This window comes from Sphaerodactylus townsendi, linkage group LG03, assembly GCF_021028975.2.
Source record: "Sphaerodactylus townsendi isolate TG3544 linkage group LG03, MPM_Stown_v2.3, whole genome shotgun sequence".
NCBI lineage: Eukaryota > Metazoa > Chordata > Lepidosauria > Squamata > Sphaerodactylidae > Sphaerodactylus > Sphaerodactylus townsendi.
In genome coordinates, this window is record NC_059427.1 from 111,065,464 (window position 1) to 111,089,762 (window position 24,299).

Below are 24,299 nucleotides of genomic sequence, written 5' to 3' on the forward strand. Positions count from 1 at the left end.
ACAGGCAATTTAGGCACTTATAGTATCTTTCACATTGAGCGTACATTCTCTTCAGATTTGATTCTTGGTTATGCACAGATTTTCCCCATTTGGAACTCATTGAGCTATCAGCTCAGAGGATCGTCATGGTATCCAAAAGCTGTAAAAGTGTGACTTTTTCTCTTCCTTTGCAGAGAAAGAGAAGGTGATCACTGTGTGTTAAGCATTCTTTGGGTTTTCTCGCTCCTCCTCACTTTACCTCACCCACACAGCAGCAGTTTCTCCCACTCTTTGGGCTGCTATTTCAGAATAATCAGAAATACTTGGTTTTTTTTAAATTTTAACACTGAAGATCTATTGCTGGAGTGATGGATTTTGTGAAACTAACATGTCATTGCTATGGTCTAGTGAAGTAATGCTAGACTAAAGATGGCGCACGCGCACGCAGAGACATAGACATACTCAAATGGAGGTTGCATGGAAAGAACAAGGAAGCAGTGGGTGGGCAAAATGATGGCTCAGCCTGGCTAGAGACACTGCAGGAGGAAAACCCCACTGCGAAGCAAACAGCATGCATAAATAGCCACAATGTTTCTCAGAGATAAAGAAGGTGTTGTGTGGTGATTTGATGACACATAACACACATTGGTTATCAGACAGAGAGCCATCAATGGACTTCGAACCCTCATGTCTGGAAGACTTCCTCTCCACCTGCATCCCGTAGTGACAACTTTGCTGAACTGAGGGCTCAGCTGGATATGAAGGTGTCCCTGAGTTCACACACAGGAATGCCTCCTGGAGGACTGAGCTCTTGAAAACAGCACAGGAAGGAACAGGAGATTCTTTCACCATCACTGAGGAGTGCTAATTGCCCTTTTGCTCTTTTGTGCTATACAGTTTTGAATATTTTTTTTACAATTTGTATTTGCATTTATGTGATATATTGAATCAGACTTTTGCAGTAGTTTGTACCTGACGCTTATATTCTGTGCTTGTAGGACACACATCAGACCGTTTTTGGACTGGGGGTGGGGATGTTCTTTTGATTAATTAAAGACATCTGTCTGTTTTTTACAGAGGTTTTTCCCCCCTCAATAGCGAATGGCCATGCAGTGAAGCTGACCTTAGAGGCACCTCTGCCCCCAGATAGAACAGGGCTTCATGAGGCCACAGTAACAGCCGGGGCACCAAATGCCTTCTTGCTGATGAGACTTGGTGCCCCTTATGGATGCTACCACTGCACAGTAAGGATGAAAGTGGCCACTACCCATACTGCATGAATCCACTCTGAATTAAATTTGATAGGAATTTATAGGCTGGTTATGTTGATCAGAGTTTTCCAACCAATAGTCTTATTTAAATCCCCTCAGCAGGTCCAGACATACATCGTTGATTGCTGTGCATTCTGATCTTTTTGTTGTCATTCTTTTCCATCCCTGATAAATTTGTAATCTAATTGTGCACTTTTAATGTCCTGAGAGCTGGTTGAGATGCGGAAGGCGCACGGCTGGCTCTCATCTAACAAGCCAGCGGAGGCCCCCTGTGCCACTAGAGGGATTCATTGCTTTACGTTGGATGAGTCATAATATTTAAAATTCAGAGCGCTGCTCCTGGCTTCAAAGCTCCTCTCTCAGATTGATAGCTCTGGAGCCTGACTCCATTACCAGCAAAGTAAAAAGAAAATCCATTCATTTTCATCTCACAATCTTGTTTTTTCCCTTTTCAGACCAATCTGACAGAGCTGAAGTCATTTGGATCACCGGTCTCTGCTGTCAGCAATGTCACTGCTGCCGTAATGGTGCTCATGGCTCCGGGTGGGAAGGTCCCTAAGGATAGAACCTGGAAAGCAGCCAAGGTGGCCATGTCAACGGTGGATAGCTTCCTGGACTCCTTGGTCAACTTCAACAAAGAGAACATACATGAGAACTGCCTTCGAGCCCTGCAGCCCTACCTGCAGGATCCACAGTTCAATCCTGAGTTTGTGACATCCAAGTCCTATGCAGCTGCTGGCCTCTGCTCCTGGGTCATCAACATTGTGCGCTTCTATGAAGTGTATTGTGATGTGGAGCCCAAGCGCCAGGCCCTCAACAAAGCAAATGCTGAGCTGGCTGCTGCTCAAGAAAAGCTGGCTAGCATAAAGGCCAAAATTGTGGTAAGAACAAATCAGCCTGTGAAACAGGTTTATAGTTCAGTTAACATTGTTAGTGGTCAATTCCCCACTTCAAAAGTGGAACCTGATTCAAACCTGTTTAAAAAGAATCAGGAGCTTTGGAGCACGGATTCATGCTCCCCACGGCAGCTTCTACCCCCCTGTTACTGGAAACGCGGCAGCCACACAGGATTATCCACTGTCGGCGGATCAAACGCTCAATCCGCTCAGTGGCTATCCTGATTGGCTGCCGCGTCGTGTTGGGGCGAAATTTTTTTTTTATTTTCAAATGGACGGATCCATGTCTCCATGAGCATGCACAGAAGAACTTCATAGCCTCCCACCTGCTTCCCCCTGACACAGCAGTGGTGTCCGGGAATAACAACAGATTTCCTAATGATAGAGATCAGTTCCCCCTAAGATTGCCAGTCACAGGTTGGGAAATCCCTGGAGATTTGGGGGGTGGAGACTTGGGAAGGTGATGTTTAGGGAGGGAAAGAACCTCAGCAGGGCATTTTGTGATAGACTTTGTGCCCCAAAGCTGCCATTTTATCCAGTGGAACTGATCTATGCCAACTGGAGTGCATTTGTAATTCCAAGCCCTCACCTGGAGTTTGGCAATCCTGGATCCCCTGGAAGACCTGGCCACCGTGGAGGGTGGAATTGTTGTCATTTTACCCTTCAGAGGTCCCTCCCCTCCACTCTCCCCTGGTGCCACCCCTCAAATCTCCCAAGATCACTCTCCCCACTTTGAGTTGGTAATCCTATCTCCTTACCACCCAACAAGCAACCCACTTTTATCTGCCCTTGTGCCTTAAGTTTTCCATCTCCTTCACCTCCCTTTGCATACTCTGCCTTGGAAAACTACATGTCTTTCTCCACAGTGGGGACCAAAGCAGCTTGCAGTAGTCTCCTCTCCTTCATTTTATCCATACATTGATCATGTGAGGTAAGTTAGGTTGAAAGTATGTGATTGGTCTAAAATCACTCAGTGAGCTTCCACAGCAAAATAGAGATCCGAACATTGTTCTTCCAGACCCTACACTGAAGTTCTAACTGCTATACCACACTGGCAGCCAGGCCTAGTTGAGTCATGCAAGTCAAGTGTTGTCAAGCCACCCAGAGGTTGCTATTAGGCCTAGGGTTACCTGGACACCCCCCAGAATTACAGCTGAATTCCAGATGACAGAGAGAAAATGGATGGTTTGGAGAGTGAACTCTATGGCATTATACCCTGCTGAGTCATCTTCCCTCCTCAGACTCCATGACAAAATCTCTGGAATTTCCCAACCTGGCCTGGTAACCCTAGCCAGCCCTGGCCCCAGTAAGTTCTCCCTTAAAGGCCAACATAGACCTGGAAAGGGCCAGCACAACTCCTCCCCCTTCCACCTTTTACTCACAGAAACGGACCCCTGGGATGCTGTGATTGCCTAGTAACAGCCACTAAGGTAATCTGTTCCTTAAAGCTACAGGCTTTTATCTTTTTGGATTTTTTTTAATTTCACATTTTTTTTTCAAATCTGGAGACTTTTCTGGTTTGTAGAAAGATCTGTATTGCCCTTTTACAACTCCAGTTACTAGGTTTAAGAAACCAAAGATTTGGCCCATTTTGCTACTCAAATATAAGATTAAGCTTGAAAATACCCCCTGCTTGGCTACCTGTGGAAAACAGGAATCACTTCTGAGTAACCAGACATTGTAAACTGGGTGGTAATTAGTGCTTTTGTTTGTATTTTAGTCTGCTCATGTGCCATAAATTATGGCAGAAATATGTGGGTAGGATAATAAATTTGGGGGTAGCAGATTTTTTTGGGGAAATTTATTTACCAAGGTACTGTATATAATAATCCTTTTGAAACTGTGATCTGTCTAAATATTTTTTCCATGAATTCTAACAGCTCACTCCCCCTGACATTTTGAATGTCCCTCTGGCCATTCCCATCTTTTATGCAATATATCATTTTTACTAAGGGCTTATGTAGTTTTGTGTCTAAAGTATTACTATTTAATATATTATAATACTTTGAGCTATTTAAATATTTTGAACAAAATATGTGTTAGTTATTTCAGCTTACAGTTAGAACAACAATAATAATACACAGTAATAATTAACACAGACTTGAAGGTTCTCACCACTTTATACTAAATCAGTTTCAGAAACATTGAGGACACTGTCTAAAATAATTATTTCTCCTTTTCACCAATACAGTGTAATGCAGCCTGGAATTGGTTCTGCTGGGAAATTTTACCAAGCCTTTAATTAGGAAAACTTTCAGCTTTAAACTGCAGCATGTTTCTTTGACAGATTATAACCAAGGGGCCAACCAAAAGCTTTCTTGGGATGTTAGAATCCCATTGGGAAATGATGAAGAATGTGGAGAAACTACAGAGTTCACAAAACCATTTCTGTTATTTTTTCAGATTTGTTCATATGCGAAGGTAGTCAGTTTCAAGGAGTATATTTTAAGAAGAGAAGATCATTAACAATTTGCACATAATTTTGTCTCTTGCTTTCTAAAGAGAGACAGAGGGCGTTTCCCCACTCAGCATGATCCCCCCTATGCCGCGTGCTGCTCTCAGCGCGCGGCATCCCCACGACCCCGCGCTCTGCGCAGGGTCATCAAAAGGCGCCCTTTGCAAGAGCTCCAGGGATGCCGTGTGCTGAGGGGGCGCGACAGTGGCAGCGTCGGGGCGGCTGTGCTGTTGCCGCCCCTCTCGTGGGGAGTGCTGGGGGACCCCGCGCTACTTGCGCGGGGCTTAAGGTAAGTGGGGAAAGGCCCAGAGACAATGTCCCACACCCCAAAAAAGATCTACAATGCCATCCTAAGCAGATTTATACCCTTCTGAAACTTATTGACTTCAATTGACTTAGGAAAGTATAACTCTACCTAGGATAACACTGTTGGTGTCCAGTGAGTTGGAGGAGTTATATGCATTCTGGGATCCAATGCATATAATTTCAACTTCAGTATATTTCGCAACTGCATGGCAGGCAGAAATTCAGAAGTAATTTCCAATGTAGTAAAGTCTAAACCTGATGAATTTCTGTCCACCTCTAAAAGGCATAGACCTTCTACCAGGAAAAGGCAACTCTACTTCGCTATGGTTAGAAATGTTTGTTTGTTTGTTAATTTGTTTAAAATATATGCATTTGTGACATTTATATACTCTGCCTTAAAAAGTGGGTTTAAAATTGCATGTTGGGTCCATTATTAGTTTTTGACAGATTCATACCAGCTTAGCTTCAGCAAGGGTGCCAATTCATGTGCCTTTCACCAAACTCTAGATATACCATCTTTTCACTTTAGTGTATAAAATAATTTAGAAAAATTATAGTAGTGAACAACCAAATCAGTCCAGTCTAATAGTTTTTGAAATTTTCTATGAATAAAGATGCCTGTATATCCTTTTAGAATGGAAGGAAGGAAATTAATTTACAGAAGTCATTTTACATACTATAGCTGTAGAATGAAATCATATGCAGCATTGAAATTTAAACAGAGTGTACTTTGTATTCTGCACAGGTATTTGATCAAGGAACTCCAGATGCCACTAAAAAAATAACCTTCTTTTCATATTCAGGTTTATTCCTGGTGTATTGTTCAAGCAGTGTTAAAATGATTTAGAGGCACTTAGCTTTAAGCTGTTTGTGCTGGATGCAGATAAAAATCAATTGTTAACTTCAGTTCTTTTGTCAGAGAAGTAAAACGTTCCAATAACTTTGGGAACAGTCAGTTTTTGTTTTACAGTGAAGTAGGAAAAATATTATCAGATGTGGATACAGTGATGGCATAGGCATCATGAAATCAGCTGCTAGATTGCTAAAGCACTGCTAAAAAGGGTGCTTTTGCATGAGCCTGTAATCATACCCATCAAAACAACATCCCTGGATAGCTATCCCATAGCCAGTCCTCAGAATGACAAATAATATAGATAAAAAAGAAAGCATTACACCTGGAAGCAGTAATCTCAAGGGCAAGAAACTAGTCTGGCAAGGAGGCAATTCCTCTCGTTCTGCTATAGAATTTTTGTATAGGTCCTTGCTGTGATATTCATGCAGGGTAACAAGATGCAGAGAAGGATGGGGCAGCTGTCTCCTTAGCAGTGGGGGAATTCCCCACATCCAGCTTAGTCTAACAAGCTGATCCTGCTAAAATTTACGGCTTTGCATGGCTAGTAAAGGTAAAGAATGCACCTGTTGCCTCATAAGAGTAATAAACTTGGGGAAAATACATGGGGAAAGCAAACAGCAAACAAGATAAACTTCATTAACGATAGAAGTTACAGGTCCTTGGAAGGACAGAGAACCTTTCTGAAAGTATCTGAAATCTGAGGACCACATGTGCTCTTAAGATTAGGCTTGTCAACTTCAGTTTGGGAAATTCCTGGAAATTTGAAGGTTGTACCTGGGGAGGTTGTACCTGTGAATTTGGGGGGGAGCTTAGTGTGATAGTGATACCATAGAGTCCAGCCTTGAAAGCTGCCATTTTTTCCAAGCTACACCAGTGAAGCGAACTAAATTGAGGTTTACCCCCAGGAATGCCTTGGTCTGCTCCCCTCTTGTGCTGGCATCCACTCGGACTCCAGCGTACCTCTGCAGCAGCTCCCACTCCCAGCTTCCGCTGTCGCAGAGCTGGGGGCAGCCAGGCGCTGGCACATTTGCTCTCTTTGCTGGTGGGGGTATCCCTTATGCCAGCTGAGTGAACAAATGTGTCGGCATGAGGCTGTGCTGCATTTAGAAGCTGCCCCCGCCCCCTTTGGATTGGGCCATTAGAGTTTGTAATCTCATTAATATTTCTCTGAGCAATGAATTTAATAATTTCTGTCCTATGTGGCTCCTTCAGAAACAGACAACCTACTTCTTTCTGACTGAGGATATCCCCAGGCTAGAATTGTGTCATTGCATAAACTTAAATGATATTACTTCAGGATATTTTGTTTCTCCCATGATTTTCTTCTTTTGATACCACAGCACCTTAATGAAAACTTGGCAGTACTTACAGCCAAATTTGAAAAGGCCACAGCAGAGAAGCTGAAATGCCAGGAAGAAGCTGAAGCCACCGCCAAGACTATTACCCTTGCAAATCGACTGGTAAGAGCCCCTCCATGACGTTTAGCATAAGTAAAGAACAAACTGGGGGTGTACTTGTGAAGAGCGTTTAGTCAGTGTTTAGTGCTATGTGTCGAACTGGACATTTTTCTAAATCAACAAAATCTGTACAGCTCTTCTTCTAAACTTGGGTGGCCAACTCTGGCTTTGGAAGTTCCTGCAGATTTGGGGGTGGTGCTTATGGAAGGCAAAGTTTGGGGAAGGAAGGAAGCTCAGCAGCGGTGTAATTTCATCGAGATCAACCTCTGAAACAGCCATTTTGTCCAGGAAAATGGATCTTTGTAGCCTGGAGATCAATTGTGATTCAAGGAACCCCCCCCCCCCCCCCCCCGCAACCTGGAAGTTTGCAACTCTAATTCTATTGATTTAATTTATTAATTTAATTTAGGTTATGCAGAACTCAAGGCAGCTTATAATGTAACTAGAACAACAATCATAAAAAGTGCATAAAAGGTCACAATTTAGAATCTCAACTAGGACTTCCAATAAATAAAAAACTAAATTAGTCAAATGCAGTTCTAAATAAAACCGTCTTTAGTTGCCTCATCAAGTCTGAAGGTAAGGCAGTCAGGCCAGGGTTTCAAGCCTCCAGGTGGTAGCTGTAGATCTTCTGGAATTACAACTGATCTTCAGGTGATAGAGACTCACCCTGGGATGTAGGGGATGGGGTGGAAACCTGCAGGGGTCTCGTGTCTATGGTCTCCAAGTCTCTGCTTCCCACGCTGGTGGAATCCCTCGTGGCCGCGTCTTCAGAAGCGGTCACCACGCACTCTGTCGCCCAGAGCTGATGTGGGGGGTTGATCGTCCTGTCCCCCCCAACATCTGCTCGAGCTCCTCATAGAAGGGCATCGTCCGAGGCCCATTCCCTGAAGTGTTGTTGTGCTGGTGTATCCGCTTAAAGTCCCTTTTCAAAGTCTTTGCCTTCGTCCTGCACTCAACGGACGTCCTGTTGTGCCCCCTTTGGCGCATTTCAACTGCCACCCTCTCAAATACGTCCAAGTTGCGGTAGGTGGACTTCAGCGAGCGCTGAACTTCCTCTTCCCCCCACACGGCAATGAGGTCCTTCGTCTCCTCCGGCCGCCATGATACGCCCCTACCAGGACCCTTACCCGAAATGGCGGCGGATTGTTTGTGCGCGTCGAAGTTCCCTCCCATCCTGTTACCGAGAATGCTCGAAACGTTGCACCGCGGTAACGGGGCAGGAGACGAGCTGACGAGTCACCGTGCTGGGCCACGAGGCCTCGGTGGGTCGAGCTGCAAGGCTTACACGACCGAACGGGACGAGGGGGGAAAGTCGAGTGAGATGCAAAAGGAACAAAGGAATGTGCACGCACAGCAAGAACGCCCCGTCGCACTCCCATTGGATAGATCAAATCTCGTCACACGGTGGGCGTAAACCCTCGCTGCTGCCTGATCCACTTTCGCTCCACTTTTGTTTCGCAACTAGGCACCAAATTCTGGGGGGAAACTGCGTTTTCCAAGAAAGTTGCACAAGTATCGAGCGACAGGAAAAATGCGGAACAACGGCTGGAATGTGGAACAGAAAGGGGGTCGGGACACATTTCGGCTTAAGTGTGTGCAAAAAAATGTGTGATACGGCAACGACCTCACATGCCAGATCTGCAACATACAGTGTGTGCGAAAACGCCCAGAGACTCTGTGGCACTGTACCCTTCCCCTCCAAACTCTACTTTCCTCAGCCTTCAGCCCCAAATCTTCAGGTATTTCCCAAACCAGAGTTTACAGCCCTAAGCCAGGCAAACCTCCCATGATCATTAGGCTGCCATTAAAATACCTTCTGTCATATACCCTCCAGATACACTAAACACTGAAAGCTGTCAACTAGCCTTCCAGTGGGGAGCTATTCGTCACCTGGTGCACAGACGTATAGAGATACTGACCCTTCTCTTGCTTTTCTAGAAGGTCTTGCCTAGTTAATGCTAATTAGGAGCAATGCAAAGGACAGTGAATATTAATGACTTCTTCAAGACATGGTGGCAGATTAGTGATCGAATTAGCGAGTCAATGTGGGTGAAAATTAAAGACTAGTGGAAGCTGGAGCCTGGGTAAAGGGGAATGCCTTAGTGGTGGAGGGCATAACAGCTTTGTTTAGACTTCTAAAAATGTTTTGTATATGTGCTTTATGGAACTCTTTTTATATTGTTTCTATTCATCTCGAGTCCTGAGATGCTTAGTAGAAAGGCAGACTTATAAATAGTTTAAATAAATAAATAAATAAAGTAGTTACCATGCATCGAAAAGCCGTTGCAGACACACATAGTATGAGCACAGCAATCTTTGACTGCTTATGATACATCTAATCAGACCAGTAAACTATCCTTATATGCAAGCAAACACAAACACAAAACTGCCTTGAAACCACACAGCAGCAATTCCCCCAAAATACCCCTCTCATATTCAGTCATTCATATTCGTCAGCAGATAATAAGCAGGCATTCAACAACTACAGCTGCTGTGAAAAGAAACCTTTAATTTCAGCTTTTAATTAGCATTATTGCCCTTTATCTTTCCAATAAGGCTCTATTAGAAAGGTGCACAGTTCCATACTGTTGCATTGTGCAAAAACCTGCCTTGGCAGCTCAACAAACTAAAAGTAAGGGCTGCTGTAGCTTGAGGTTAGGATATCGCCATTGGTTGGGTCAGTTTCCAGGAGTGGAGGAACTCCTGCATTCCCCAGGAGTCATCAGTGCAGGGGCCCTCAGCTTTCCTGAGCCTGCAGGCATCTTTGGGATTCTGACACAGGGTGGTGGGTGCAGTTGCAAAGTGGCTGCCACAGGAGGCAGAGCCAAATACAAAATATCAGGGGATGAGGTTATGCATAACTCTAATAGTACCTCTTTGACATTTCAGACAGATGCTTTGTGCAGTAAGATGCCTTTTAAAATGAACTTATTGTTTCTCAATATTTTCTTGCATAGACTTTCAGCGGTAGCAGTTGCTGCCAAAACAACTTCTTAAAAAAATCAGCACAGCCAATCAGAAGCTCTGCTGGGCAAAAGCCCCATCAGACCCTGCTCACTTTATGAAAAGACTTGGTAGACGCTAGGGAAGGCTCAGCGGTTCCCACGTTTGAGATCTGTCAAGCTCACAGGCCAAGGTCAGGTCAAGAGCCAGCAAGCCGAAGCCATAGCACACAAGCCAAAGCCAGATCAGCAGACAAACAAGCAGAAGTTATAGCACAAGCCAAGGTCAGTTGGGAGAATCAGCACAGCAAAGCCAGTGGTACAGGCACAGAGGAGAGACATTGCTCCTGCACAGTAGCTCTTCCCTTCCCTTGGCCTCTTTTAAGCCAGATGCTTACCTGGCAGATGCTGTGCATCAGATCTTCTCCTGCAAGCATTCCCCGTCATAGCTCACACCTGGTTGATGTTGAGCAGCTAAGCAAGCACTGGGTCTTCTTTCATACAAGTCACTGCACAGCTTTCTCCTTCACCACTTGCAGGGCTCAGGAGATGTTGGGGGAAGGCATGCCAGTGTCAGATCCCCTGCATCTGTTCTGGCGCTGGGGGCTGAGTGGCTGCTGTTCTTGTGCCTGGCTGTGGCTCTAAGATGGAGTCCACACAGGCCAAAAACAGCCCCCCTGGAATGGTAAAAACGCCGTTCCAGGGGCGCTGTTCGCACAGCTGTCGCCTCTACCTTGAGACAGCTCTGTGCTTTTCCACCCCCACTGGGGCAGAAACACTGTTTCCCTGCCTCTCTCAATGAGCGTTTTCCAGCAGGCGCCATGCAAATGGCACCGGGTTGGAGGTGCCACTTTTCAGCACCTCTGTGGGCTGTGGCCACTCTGGTGCCACTCACATCTCAGCATGCGAATTACCCCAGGACTCCACTGGTATCACATTTGCCAGTGGGAAGCTGCTGTGGGAAGACCCATGCGGAATCTGCCTCAGTCTGGCCCTTCATGGACTGTCTAATCCTCTTCTGATGCCACAATTCATGGCTAAGGAAAGGATGTGATGCCAGTGCCTAATTCCTCATGAAGGAGTCCTCAGGGTTCCCTGGCATAGCTAAGTCTGGCTGGGCCACTACAAGACCCTACATTAGAGCTTCACTCTTTGACCCACCTTCTTGTAGTCACTTCACTTCAGTTGCACAAATCCAGAGTAATCCATTCCAGTGTTACACTTCTTCAAACTCTTCAAGAAGCTGGGCTCCATTGCCATTATTGGAACCAATCTGGTTTAAGTGTATCTGCTTAAATAGTTTATGGAATTCATCCCACGAACAACTTTACTGTGTTTCTTTCAACACTTCTAAACCATTTCCAGATATCATGGCAGAAGGAATTATTAGTTGTGCACTGGAGCTACTTGTTACTGGAATTTCTTTCCTGCACCACTTACAATGATGTCCTGGCTAATCTAAAATGAACATATTCAACATCTAGCCTAACTAACAAGTAGAATGTACAATTTCATACAGGAAAATGCCACATCCTAGAATAATTTGCAAACTGGAGGCAACTTTCCCATCACGTTTTCCATTAAAATTGGGACCATTCTGCATTTTCACCAGCAAGGGGAGCTAGTAATTTCCACAATCAGTGTTGGGTTTATTTACAAAATAAGCTTTGAGGCTGTTACCAAAGTCACTCATAGAGAAGCCAATTAAAAAGTGGAAGAAGGAAAAGAGCAATAACAACTAATTAGCATGGAGGGTGATCTCTTAATTAAGATGGAACTGGTAAAATTAAAGATTTTATTTTGTATCCAAGATGTGGGACATTTTTCAACCTCAGGCTTTCTATTTTTAAGCCTGACTTGTCTTGCCTGGCACCTGTGTCATTTATGTATTTTTTGACTAATTTGGTCAAAATGAGGGTGTTTATACCCCAAAGCACAGCAGAAAATCAGAGATTTCATACTGTACATTCCCCAGTGTGCCTGAAAAACTGAAACCAATTCCAGGCTGAGCATCCCATGGCTGGCAGAAAAGGAAAATCTGGAGAGGCAAAAACTGAAAGAGCCACATGGCTACTGTACTCCCTGTGTAAGATGTCACTAATTAATACTAATGATGTACTTAAAAAAATTATGGGAATACCTCTCCAAATTTATGGTCGCCTCTCACTGTTGAACCGTATCCAGCCCCAATGTCTCTGGAGTGAGGGGAAGGGCTTCCCTTTCTTCTTGCCCTCGTTCTCCATGAGGCACACTGGTCAAGTGAGAGAACAAGATTGCCAACTTGGCAGTTGCAAAAGGGGAGTAAACCAAAAACTACAGCCCCACTATGGCCAGCTTGCTCTTATTGTGGGTGATTGCTGTGGTGGTTTTACTCTTCTCTTTTCTGCAGTCAGCTCCTTCTCCTTCTGGCAGTTGGTTTTATGCTAGGATGAGAGTACAGAGGGGCTGCAGAGAAAGTTGGAATGTTGGAGGTGAGAAGCCCTTTACTTCCATTTCTGGAATGAGACCCACAGCTCAGATAAGGTCACAGGCTCAGCTTGCCAGACTGTTTTATGATAGGAACTTAGGGATATGTGACCAGAAAAATGTCATCACCATTTCAGATCTGAACTTTGAGAGTCAAAACATTACTGTGATGCTTAGTTTCAGGTAGGGCAATACTGACTCAGGTTTGAGATCCATTCTGTGTTTTTATATTCTAGTTTTTCAAGATCATTTTCTACACATGCACACTGCAGACAGTGTTCTTTTCAATCCACAGCCATGGCACATAATAACACTTAAAGCACACAGAATATAGTTTTCCCTCTCCTCTGCAGACTCTCCTGAATGCAGCAAACTATTTTACCAGGCCCTACCCCCAAATGAGCTAATTTCTGTGCATGTGTACTTCTCTATATGCTCATATGGCAAAAATTATGGACCACTAGTTTGCCATTTAACTAGTTGATGAGGAACACATACATGATGCAAATGCACTATGCATTCCCGCTCTGGAGCTTTTCTGGAAAGGTGATCGACTGTTAGGGCTAGACCCACATCAGGACCCTATTTGCTGGAAGAATGCTGTTGCCTAGGAAAACAAGCACAATTAAACAGCAATGGCTAGCATGTAAGTGTGGTCCTATAACATCTCAGTAATAATAATAATAAATCAGTAACCATCCTGGTTTCCTAATACTATTCCATGTACCTGAAATAACAATCTCAAACAGCTATTTTCATGTATCATTTCAGCGTAGGAATTGTGTTATACATAGAGGTGTACATTCGGCAAAACTAAACCAACCCCTCCCCCTGAAAAATATCTTATCTGTATTTGAAGAGGGCAGTTCCCCCTCAAATGGTGGTTATTTAATACAGCCAAAAAGTGGATCCCGAATAAGGCAATGAATTTTTTTGTCATTGTTCTGGCTGTTTCAGTCCTGCTGCCATTTTAGCAAAACTATGGAGGAGTACCTTCTCTCCCCTTCACCTGCAGCTGGCTGGGTCTTGGAGGTAGCAGGCAGTGTAGAGCTGCCTGCCACCTCTGAGACCCATGTGGATCCTCTAAGACCCACACAGTGTAGAGCCCCCTGCTGCCTTCGAGACCCACGTGGAATTTTGAGGCAGCTGGAATTTTTCATGATTCAGTTTAATTAGACCTGAAAAATTCAAGAATCTGAAAAAAGCTGAACTATGCTCCTCCCAATACTAGTATGGGATTTGGTTTTCATATTTTTTGAAGGTTTATGGGTCTATTAAACCCAAACCTGAAAATACCTGGAAAAAAATGGTGTACAGCCGTAGTTATATATACCCTAATGGGAATCACCTTCCAACACATCCTACTAGACACCCTTCTGGAGCATGGATAGAGTCATAGGAAGCTTGTCAAAAACCACACTGTTTGTTTGCTTTTATGTATATTTGTTTTGTTTGCTTTTATGTATATATAACTACATGTACTTGTCTGTTAATTTAATTATTTACCGGTAATTAAATGTATGCAACAAGATTGCAGTTAAAATCAGTTAAGATGTCTAATACGATTAACCATTGAAATTGTTCTTATCTAGTTTATTAGTTAGTGTATTCTTAGTAATAAGATTATAAATGCAGATCCATTTCATATTTAATTTTGATATAGATTATATCAGATCCAGATTATATAAGAGTATGTGTTCGTTATAATTACTCCTTTCAATTGTGAAAATTGATATTACTGTTTATATGTTTTCAATGCTTAGCTCTCTTTTTCTGTACTTCTTTAATTGATAAAAATGTTAAAAACATTTTTTTTAAAAGCCACATGTCTCCCAAGAAAAGATACTGCAGAAGAAATGAAAAAGGAGTCCTCTGCACCCTAAATATAAACAGATTTCTTGTGGCATAGATCACAACACTAAAGTCTTTCCCAACACTTGCTATATGAGACTGTTTAACCTCATATGACAGGAACTGGACCCTGGGACATTTAGCATACAAAGCAGAATCACAACTGCTCTCCAGAGTTTCAGGCACTGGACATCTTGCTACCTAGAATCCTTTGACTTCAGATGTCAGGGACTGAGACTAGGTGTGTGTGGCTACAGTCCTAAAGTTACTTTCCTTGGAGTAAGTTCCACTCAGTAATCTGGGATTTCCTTCTGAGTAGACCTGCTTATGATTGCTTCCTAAGAGTCTCTGCATGAAAATCTTTTTCCTTTCCACTTACTCTCAGCCCCTTCCACCATACCACATCGCATAGCTGAGTACTCTAGAGGTGAATGCCTTCCATTCAGAGGAATCTAGGTATCCTAGGCAGAGGCGTAGCTAGGGAAAATGGAGACCGGGGCAAAATCTGAGACCCCCCCTATGGCCACCCCCAACAAAATAATGATTTTTTTGCACCCAGTCATCTTAAAGTCACCATCACATTATAGAACATGCCCCAACTCACAAATCTGCACACCCAGGGCTCCCTAGTTTAAACAACATTGAAAGTGATGCTGTTGTGGGGGGGGGGGGGATCCACCTCAAAACAGCATAATTTTCAATGCTGTTTAAACTAGGGAGCCCAGATTATCCTTTTATTTATTTATTTATTCATTCACTCACTCACTCACTCACTCACTCACTCATTCATTCATTCATTCATTCATTCATTCATTCATTCATTCATTCATTCATTCATTCATTCATTCGATTTAATAAACCGCCCTACCCCCAGAGAGCTCACAGCACCTTTGGGTAAAGCAACAACACTATGTGTTTATTGAAATCTACATCTGTACAACAAACAACAATGCAATAAAACAAATCCCCTATAATCCTCTATAAAGGGAGAATTCACCCCGAAACAGCATCACTTTCAATGTTGTTTAGACTAGAGAGCCCAGATTCTCCTTTTAAATCCACCTTTAAGGGAGAATCTGGGCTCTGAGCGGAGGAAAGAGGTCCAGTCAAAGCTGTGCTCACTGGCAACTCTGCCTGTCTGGCTGCAAAGCAAAATTAAATTCGTGCTAGAGGTGGTCTCGCCTGACATGGGGAGGTGTGAGCTCTAACTATACCTGCTAATATGTGTCTTTACTGGAAAAGCAGACATATCTCTACTTCCCAAGTGATATTTTTGGAAGCAAATGAATGGAAAAATAGCTGAAATCAGAATAATATTGTATTATACAATTATATATGATCCAGATAATACTTTTCTGGTGATCATTTTAGGTTGGTGGCCTTGCCTCTGAAAATGTGAGATGGGCTGAATCTGTCAAAGATTTCAAGATTCAAGAGAGTGCATTGTGTGGAGATGTCTTACTGATTACAGCCTTTGTCTCCTACTTGGGTTACTTCACCAAGAAGTACAGGCAGGATTTGATTGATAGTGTTTGGAAACCATACTTGCGCCAGCTGAAGGTGAGTACCAGTAGTTGACATACTTGCATGTTCATTTCATCGAAACTTGAGAAAATTTAAGAGCGGTCATGCCTCAGCAGTAGAACACAGGGTTTGCATGCCAGCATGGTGTTGTGGTTAAGTTCATTCATTCTGATCTGGGGAACTGGGTTTGATTCCCTGCTCTGCCACTTGAGCTGTGGAAGGTTATCTGGTGAACTAGATTAGCTGTGCATTCCAACACATGCCAGCTGGGTGACCTTGGGCTTGTCACAGTTCTTTGGAGCCCCACCCACCTCACAGGGTGTATGTTGTGGGGGGGGGGAGGAGATTGTAAGCCCCTTTGAGTCTCCTTACAGGAGAGAAAGGGGGGATATAAATCCAAACTCCTCCTCCTCCTCCTCCTCCTCCTCCTCCTCTTCTTCTTCCACCTCACTTCCTGCCATAAAAGACCACCAGTGCAACAGTGTTGAGCCTACACATTTATGAAGCACTGTCCATTTATGAATCTAACTCCATATGAAAGGGCTTGCTCACTTCTATGTGATGCTCCTGGCACTATAACTGATGACATCATTTTCTCATATTCATTAAATGCCATTCCATAACAAGTCACCAAATCATGCTTTTGAAAGGAAGAAGGAGTTACATAGGTAATTGAGAATGATATGCTGTGAAAACTGAAATGAAGTTTATTTAATACAATTGTTGAAATACAGATTGGAAGAGAAAGTATGAGTCAAAGCCTTCACTTGAACATGCATCTGCTGAAACTTGCTTTGTTTTGGTTTGTTTCCTTTCATCTCTCCTTGCCCCAGTGTTCCCCTTTATAAGGCAGTGTGATAGGGTAATACTTTGAGGATGGGGGTAACCAGCTATCACAGGAACACTGCAAGCAAGTTAGTTCTTTTCCCAGTCTCTGCAGACTGATCCAAAGCAGGGTATGGACTGAACTACAAATTACCAGAAGCCAAACACACACATTAATTAACAGAACATGTTAATTATGTCAACAGAAGTACAGATCCAAAGTACAGAGCCAACAAACACAAGGACTGAGATATTACTACATTTGATTGTCATCAGAATTTGTGACAGTTCTACTCATCTGGCTTTCTCCACAGAAAGATAAAAAGGACAGAAAGGAAAACATCTTCTGGTCTGTTTATGAGCTTCTTTGTCTTGAATTCTTTTTGAAAACTTCAGGGCAAGGGGTGTAAAGGCAACCCTTTGAGCAAGAAGCAAGTTCCCACCCACCCCCACCCCCCCAAAAAAAACCTTTCCTTTTGAGAGCATGTGAAACTGCCCCTTTTCCATTGCAGGCCTGAGTCTTGGCCAAGTATTACAGATGCACCAATAGAACAGAAATTAAATCCTCAGCACTGAAAACTGCAGTGTGACGCACAGCCAGCTGGCACCCAGAGTGCAGCCAAACCTTTTTATTCTCCTCCTCCTCAGTACATTCACAGTTTTAGTGAGGTTTCTATGGTAACAAAGCCAAGTTTTGCACAGCTCCTCCCTGTTTAATCAGAAATCTCTATAATCTTGGTAATGAAAAAGGCAGGTTAATACACAAAAGTTCTATAGCTGCCAATTGGAGAGCTTTCCTGCAAATGTAATTGGCTCCCACAATCTTTAGTTTGAAGTCAGATATACATCAAACTTGATGCTACAATTGAAGACATAAATTTTCACTGCAGCTCTGCATGGCATGCTTGCTCACCCCTTCTGGCCAATCCGGGTCACTCGGAGATTTTCACCATACTTCGTTTTGATCCACTTGATGCCCTGGAGCTGCGGGTCAACCATGAGCGGCCACCGTTCACAGTTGGTTAGGATGGTAGCATTTTCAGTGGACATACGATCAGCTGGTAGCCCTTCATTCTGCCAGGCTGCTATGTCAGCATCATCTGTCAGCATCATCAGAGGGTCCAGTGAAGGAGTCACAGGAATCGCAACCTAGGACAGTAAGCGAGAGACGATTTGCAAATACCTCCATGTTCCCTGCATAGACAAATTGAGTTTACATTACCATTTCTATTATTTAACAGGGGGCATCACAGTCAGCAACCTTCTATAATTAAAGGAGCAAATTATGTCAACATTGACAGCAACAAATCATCAAAGGGTCAGTATAAGAAAGCCTATACACCTTTACATTATTGACAAGTTGACTAATATTCCATAATATTTCTACAGCCCAAACACTGGTTGTTGTTCATGAGGAAGTAGCATGTAAGAGGCCTTACGTTAAGTAATAAATACACCCATGAGCACCCTGCACGATTGCTTTAGTGCACTGCTATAAATCTGCACTTGATTTACCCTTGCATTACTGGCAACTGTTCCCTTCTATCATTTCCCTTTCTGTAGAGTATTTCTAAGAAGCCAATTACCTTTACTTGCTATTCCCTTCATATACTGGTTATTCATGCATCCCAGTCACCTCTCCAATGTACCTTAAATATTCAATTTCCTTTTTTTAACAGCAATATATGGTTCTCTACTCTGCCCTCAAAGATCACACATGCTCTTCCTTTTGAGAAGAGTATGAGGTGCTTCTGGCTGTATCCATAATGGATTCCACCTAGACAAAGAAATAGAAGTCCCAGATATCTCCACTCTCAAATAATTATACTCTTGAAAGGAATGACCTTGCAAAATGACATCATAACATTTAAAAACAAATAGGTTTTTTTTACGTCTATTCTGATGGCATTGAAATGAACGTTCTAGAAAAATAGTTTCATTATCATTTTCAAGGTTTAATCTGGAATGCTATCAAATAAAAAGTGTCAGAAACAGAGCCAAGGTTAACTTTTTATAATTCTATCAGAGTCCATGGCTCCAGAACATTATAGGATGAGTGCAGGATGCATCCCTCTTCCATCCCAATTTTGTTTCAAGGTTCCATTATGCCTGACAGCCTACAAACCAACCAATGACACAGAAACTTCAAAGAATGAGGCCTAGTGCAGTCTAAACTGACAGGTTGATAGAACAGGATCAGATTATACATCATACTTTTGCAGAATGTAATTAACACATTCACAGGTCTGTTGTGCCACAAGGCAGTGTTAGCAGAAACAGAACACATAAGCACCAGGACCCCTTGGAGCCAGCTGAGCACAACTAGAAGACTTGGGGTGCTAGAACCTCTAAGGTTACAAACAGACATTTTCAGTCAAGACATTATTTCTCACTGAAATAATAACACATTGTATAAAGATATGCGTTCTCCACTGTCCTGGTCTCTGTTGCATAACATTTCAGCCATAAAATGAGGTAGAAGCAGCTGAAAACAGAAGGAGCAGATGAACAAAATACTCCAATACGTAACAAGAATCTATAATAAGAGGATCTGTCTGTCCATTTGTCCGTAGCAAGCATAATTTATCAGAAAATAAATCTACACACTTCAAAACTGGTCACTGGCTTTAGGATGATCATGGGAGTTGCTGTGCCCAAAACAAAGGGAAGTGGAACATTCTGAAACAGATTAGCTCCAAAACATTACTTTGATATTTGCACTGTAAGCAAAAGTTTATCCACAAGAAGCCAGGAAAGTTCCAGCAACACAAAGACGGAGGGTGGAAAATATCCCCTCTGCGAAAAAGAAGATCTAAAAGCACAGTCTGAGTGAGGTAGCAAGCGAAGGCAGATTATACACAGCAAAGTTCCTACACTTCAAAGAGATTGGCCAAAATCTTTGTTTCAAGGCACATTCAGCATTATTACCCACTGCCCTGTTTGCAAGAGGGCAGGCATTACCCATAATCTGGCTTTTTGCTTGTGTCCAGAGGGGGTGATGTTTCGCAGGTTCTCTATCACGCACGCATGCTTTAATTTTTTTAAAATAATCTCTAATTTTTATCTTTAATCTTATCAATAGATCTATATATCAAATAGATCGACATTAAAGAAAAGTCTTGAATATAGCATCTGCATACTTTGCCCCTGTGATAGCTGGTTACCCCAATCCTCAAAGTATTACCCTATCACACTGCCTTATAAAGGGGAACACTGGGGCAAGGAGAGATGAAAGGAAACAAACCAAAACAAAGCAAGTTTCAGCAGATGCATGTTCAAGTGAAGGCTTTGACTCATACTTTCTCTTCCAATCTGTATTTCAACAATTGTATTAAATAAACTTCATTTCAGTTTTCACAGCATATCATTCTCAATTACCTATGTAACTCCTTCTTCCTTTCAAAAGCATGATTTGGTGACTTGTTATGGAATGGCATTTAATGAATATGAGAAAATGATGTCGTCAGTTACAGTGCCAGGAGCATCACATAGAAGTGAGCAAGCCCTTTCATATGGAGTTAGATTCATAAATGGACAGTGTTTCATAAATGTGTAGGCTCAACATTAGTTTCAGATGTGAGAAAAATGGCACTTGTTGAAATCCCCTAGATCGTTGTTAAAGGTACCACAGCATGTTAAAGGTACCACCTCCCACTTACATTACGTGTTTCTCACTGTTATCTGTAACCCCTACAACCCTTTATGCCTCACCACAAATTTCTGTCTACATCTGATTGATGCGGCTAATTTCATAAAGGTACACATTTCAAATACTCATAAGGTTTCAATGGGTTCAAGAGTTTCCTTTGTTGGCGCATCTTTAGAATCTGCATAGCAAGGCAGTTCAGTGATAATTTAATGTCAGTGGTCCCCCTTCAATGCGAAAGGTTGTACTGTTCTTTTACAGGTTTATAATTTTGGCTGCTGGAGCACCAAGGATGCAAAAAAAAAAAAGGTGGGGGGCTGTAATACCACTTGAGAGGATCTGATAGACTGGAAAGCACATTGCATTTGAAATACTTGAGTGTGCTTCTATGTTCACCTAGTTTGCTTCAGAGAAAAGGCATTTTGTAAAGTTAAAATTCCTGGACCTCTGGGTACTCTTAACCAACACACTTAAGAAAAATGTATCAATTAAAACTTCACCTTTGTGGGGAGCTATCTGTACCTACTCACCCATGAAAATATTTTGCTTGCAAATATTGCTGTTGCAGCATTCTTGTTCCTGATTTTATCTTGATTTTTAAATTATTTATTTATTTCCTTATACCCTGCCTTTCTCTCCAGTGGGGCCCTGAAACAACTCACACCATTCTCCTCCCCTCCATTTTATCCTCACAACAACCTTGTAAAGTAACTTGGTCTGAGAGTATGTGACTGGTCCAAGATCACCCAGTGAGTTTCCATGACATAGTGGGGATTTGAATCTGCATCTTGCTGATGACAGTCTTAGCATCATGCTGGTTATTGTTCTATCCAGTGCAAGCCCATGTATTCTTTGCTGTAATAGGCATTGTTGGGTTTTTTTTGCATCTGTCACTTTAATTGCTGTATTTCCTAGATATCTGGACATGATTGAACAGGCTCTTGCTGCTGGTGAAGTTGTTCTTATTGAAAACTTGGAAGAATCTGTTGACCCAGTCCTAGGTCCATTGCTTGGTCGAGAGACCATCAAAAAAGGAAGGTAAGCTGGTGGTAGATCACATGCCTTCCCTTCTGAAGTCACCAGCCTCTAGATGATGATTCAGTGTTGACATTTTCTGACTGCTGCTACCCATGTCTTTGTGTGTCCAGTTACATGTCAACTTTCTACAGCCTTGTGGTCCACAGCAGAGGTTTCACTTCAAGTCCTATCTTGGGAAAAAATCAAATCTTCTAGTGCTCTTCAGTAATGGCTGGGAAGCAGCTGAGGAGACCCAGTAGGATGTCTGATCATTGAGTTTTAGTTAGTTTGTTAATATTTCTCTTCTTAGGCAAGCTTTTTACATTGTTATCAATGAGTACATTCCACATATATGTGCTATTATTGGTGTACTATGTACAAGCACTTCAACTTTCCTTTATCAGATTCCATCCTGCAGCTTCCTGTTAGAATTGCCAGCATGAGGCTGGCAACCAGTGGGAAGCTCTGTTTTAGGGAGGGGGCTTGTTAGTGACTTAGTGATGTCACCAGCAATGTGGTGACTTCACTTCCAGCATGACTGAAAGCATTGCAATTTAAATATGTCTCATGTTTTTTTCAGGTACATTAAAATTGGAGATAAGGAATGCGAATACAACCCCAATTTCCATTTAATACTTCATACAAAGCTAGCAAACCCCCATTACCAACCAGAAATGCAGGCTCAGTGTACCCTCATCAACTTTACAGTGACTCAGGATGGCCTGGAAGACCAACTATTAGCAGCAGTTGTCAGTATGGAGAGGCCTGACCTAGAAGAGCTAAAGGTAAGATCCAGGGCTGAACAGTGGAGCCTCCTGATTGAACTTTCCTATGTGTCTGCAGAATACTGAGCCCCACAATTAGAAATATCTGGAATGGTTAAAGGAAATCAATTTCTGCAAGCTTAGCCACTCTCATCACTAACAGAATTAACATGGTTCATAGGCAGAAATACTTGTATTTTATTCTGTTGTAGTTATTGGCGGGAAGAGTCGAGACTGACCAGAACCAATTTCAGAACACTTCTTATCTTGGCAGACTGAATTATGTTTGCAGTTTGACTCAGGTGAAGGCTAAGTAGCAGCCTTTTTCTTCAGTTTTATGCATGAGTTCTCATCATGTGGCACATCAAAGCTATATTGTGTGGCATACAGTCCCCTCCTATGATGCTAGGGGAGGAATGCACTAGCATGGTGGCATTCTGCCTCCTGGAAGCTTCTTGCTGCACCCTTGCTCTGGGATATGCACGAACTCTCCTTTTCTTGGGGGAGCAGGGGTGAGGGGGAAGAATGAGAACAATGCCTCTCAGTTGTTTCTGGACTGAGATACTTTTTCACACCTTGTCTGCGTATTCTAACTGCAAGTCTCTTGGGTGCAATGGAGCAATTTCCCATGGTGGAGTCAGAAAACAACTACTCAGCCCAGAGAATAATGGAGCCAGTTAGGTGGTGTTATTACCTGAAATGGTGAGAGTCTCTCTCTTTTAGGGCCCTTCTGCACATGCAGAATAGTGCACTTTCAGTCCATTTTCACAATTGTTTGCAAGTGGATTTTGCTATTCTGCACAGTTGCAAAGTGCATTGAAAGTGGATTGAAAATGCATTATTCTGCATGTGCAGAAGGGGCCTTAAAGTGGGGGATTAGTGCGAACAGACTCTCGGGTTAGCAAACGGTTGGGCAAGCTCGGAGACTTTGTTGCCTAAGTTTACTAAGGTCAACTTTTGCAAGAAATTCCACATGAGAGCAAATAAAGTTCAACAAATTTATTTAGGGATAACAGGTACACAAGCACACAACAATCAAAACAGCAGAATATACACACAGTTTTAGGATTTAAGCAGTGTTGTGGAGATAGGTTTGGAATACATGAAGGGAATTGGGAAGGAGGGGCTATAGTCACCTGATCTTGGAGAGGAATGGTCCGATGAACAGAGCTGAGTGGCCTGTTCTTAGCTCTGGTAGAAGAACAACATGTTGCAGAACAATATCAACAGATAGAGAGATGTCCAGAGATATTGGACAATGGCTACTGGGAGAGGGGGCTTCTTATAGGAAAAAAGGACCCTCGGGGTTATGTAGAGTGATCCTTAATCTCCCAGAACAATGAGGAGTCCTGCCTTTCCAGGGAAAGACAAGAGCAGACATCAACCTTAATGGTGTGAGCTGTTAATCTAATGATTGAGGCATTAGCTTGATGGGCCAAGCTTGGAAATAACTGAATGTGGGAGGAAACAGATGAAATTACAGTTTCTATAACAATGACAATGTAAACGAGGTGATCATTAAAGTGTATGGTCAGAAGAAGAAGTTCTTGGGTTAATACAACACTTGGCAGGAATAGTTGGGGTAAACACATTAACACCTGCAGGGGTGTATAGTGCAGGGCTGGAGATGGGAATGCTCTCCAGGGCAGGGTCATTGTGCTGTCTTAATCCCTTCAGGAAGGGTGTAAGATGCATGGCAGATATGGGCGAGGGTGCGTCCACGCAGGTTTTACTATGCCCTTGTGGATGCACTAGCCAATGCAGAGAATGGACTCCCCATTTTGGCACTGTACAGCTAGGCATTCAAGGGTTGGCAGTATGAGTGGAGACACTGCTGTCTTAAAAGCAGGGTTTCCCCAACCCACCATGGGTCGGTCTGGTAACAGTATCAAGTAGCTGAGCCAGGTGATGTTGTGGGGCAGCCCATATTAAGTTCTAAGCATGGTCATTATGGTCATTATGTACCAGGGTTATGCACTATTGGTCTAAGGTCCAGTTACTGCTGGCCCCCAGAAGTAACTTTCTGTAAATTTTCCTGTGACAC

At 42.9% G+C, this 24,299-nt stretch overlaps 1 protein-coding gene across 1 annotated transcript in view; it reads left to right on the forward strand.

Moving 5' to 3' along the window:
• The window catches only part of LOC125427841 (dynein axonemal heavy chain 9-like), a 176,736-nt gene that overhangs the window by 66,399 nt on the left and 86,038 nt on the right, over positions 1-24,299 (forward strand). The window contains 8 exon segments of the mRNA XM_048487396.1: positions 1,706-2,131; positions 7,101-7,220; positions 15,851-16,039; positions 20,235-20,380; positions 21,390-21,512; positions 22,072-22,097; positions 22,100-22,182; positions 22,184-22,276. Coding sequence (XP_048343353.1) covers positions 1,706-2,131; positions 7,101-7,220; positions 15,851-16,039; positions 20,235-20,380; positions 21,390-21,512; positions 22,072-22,097; positions 22,100-22,182; positions 22,184-22,276 — 1,206 coding nt within the window.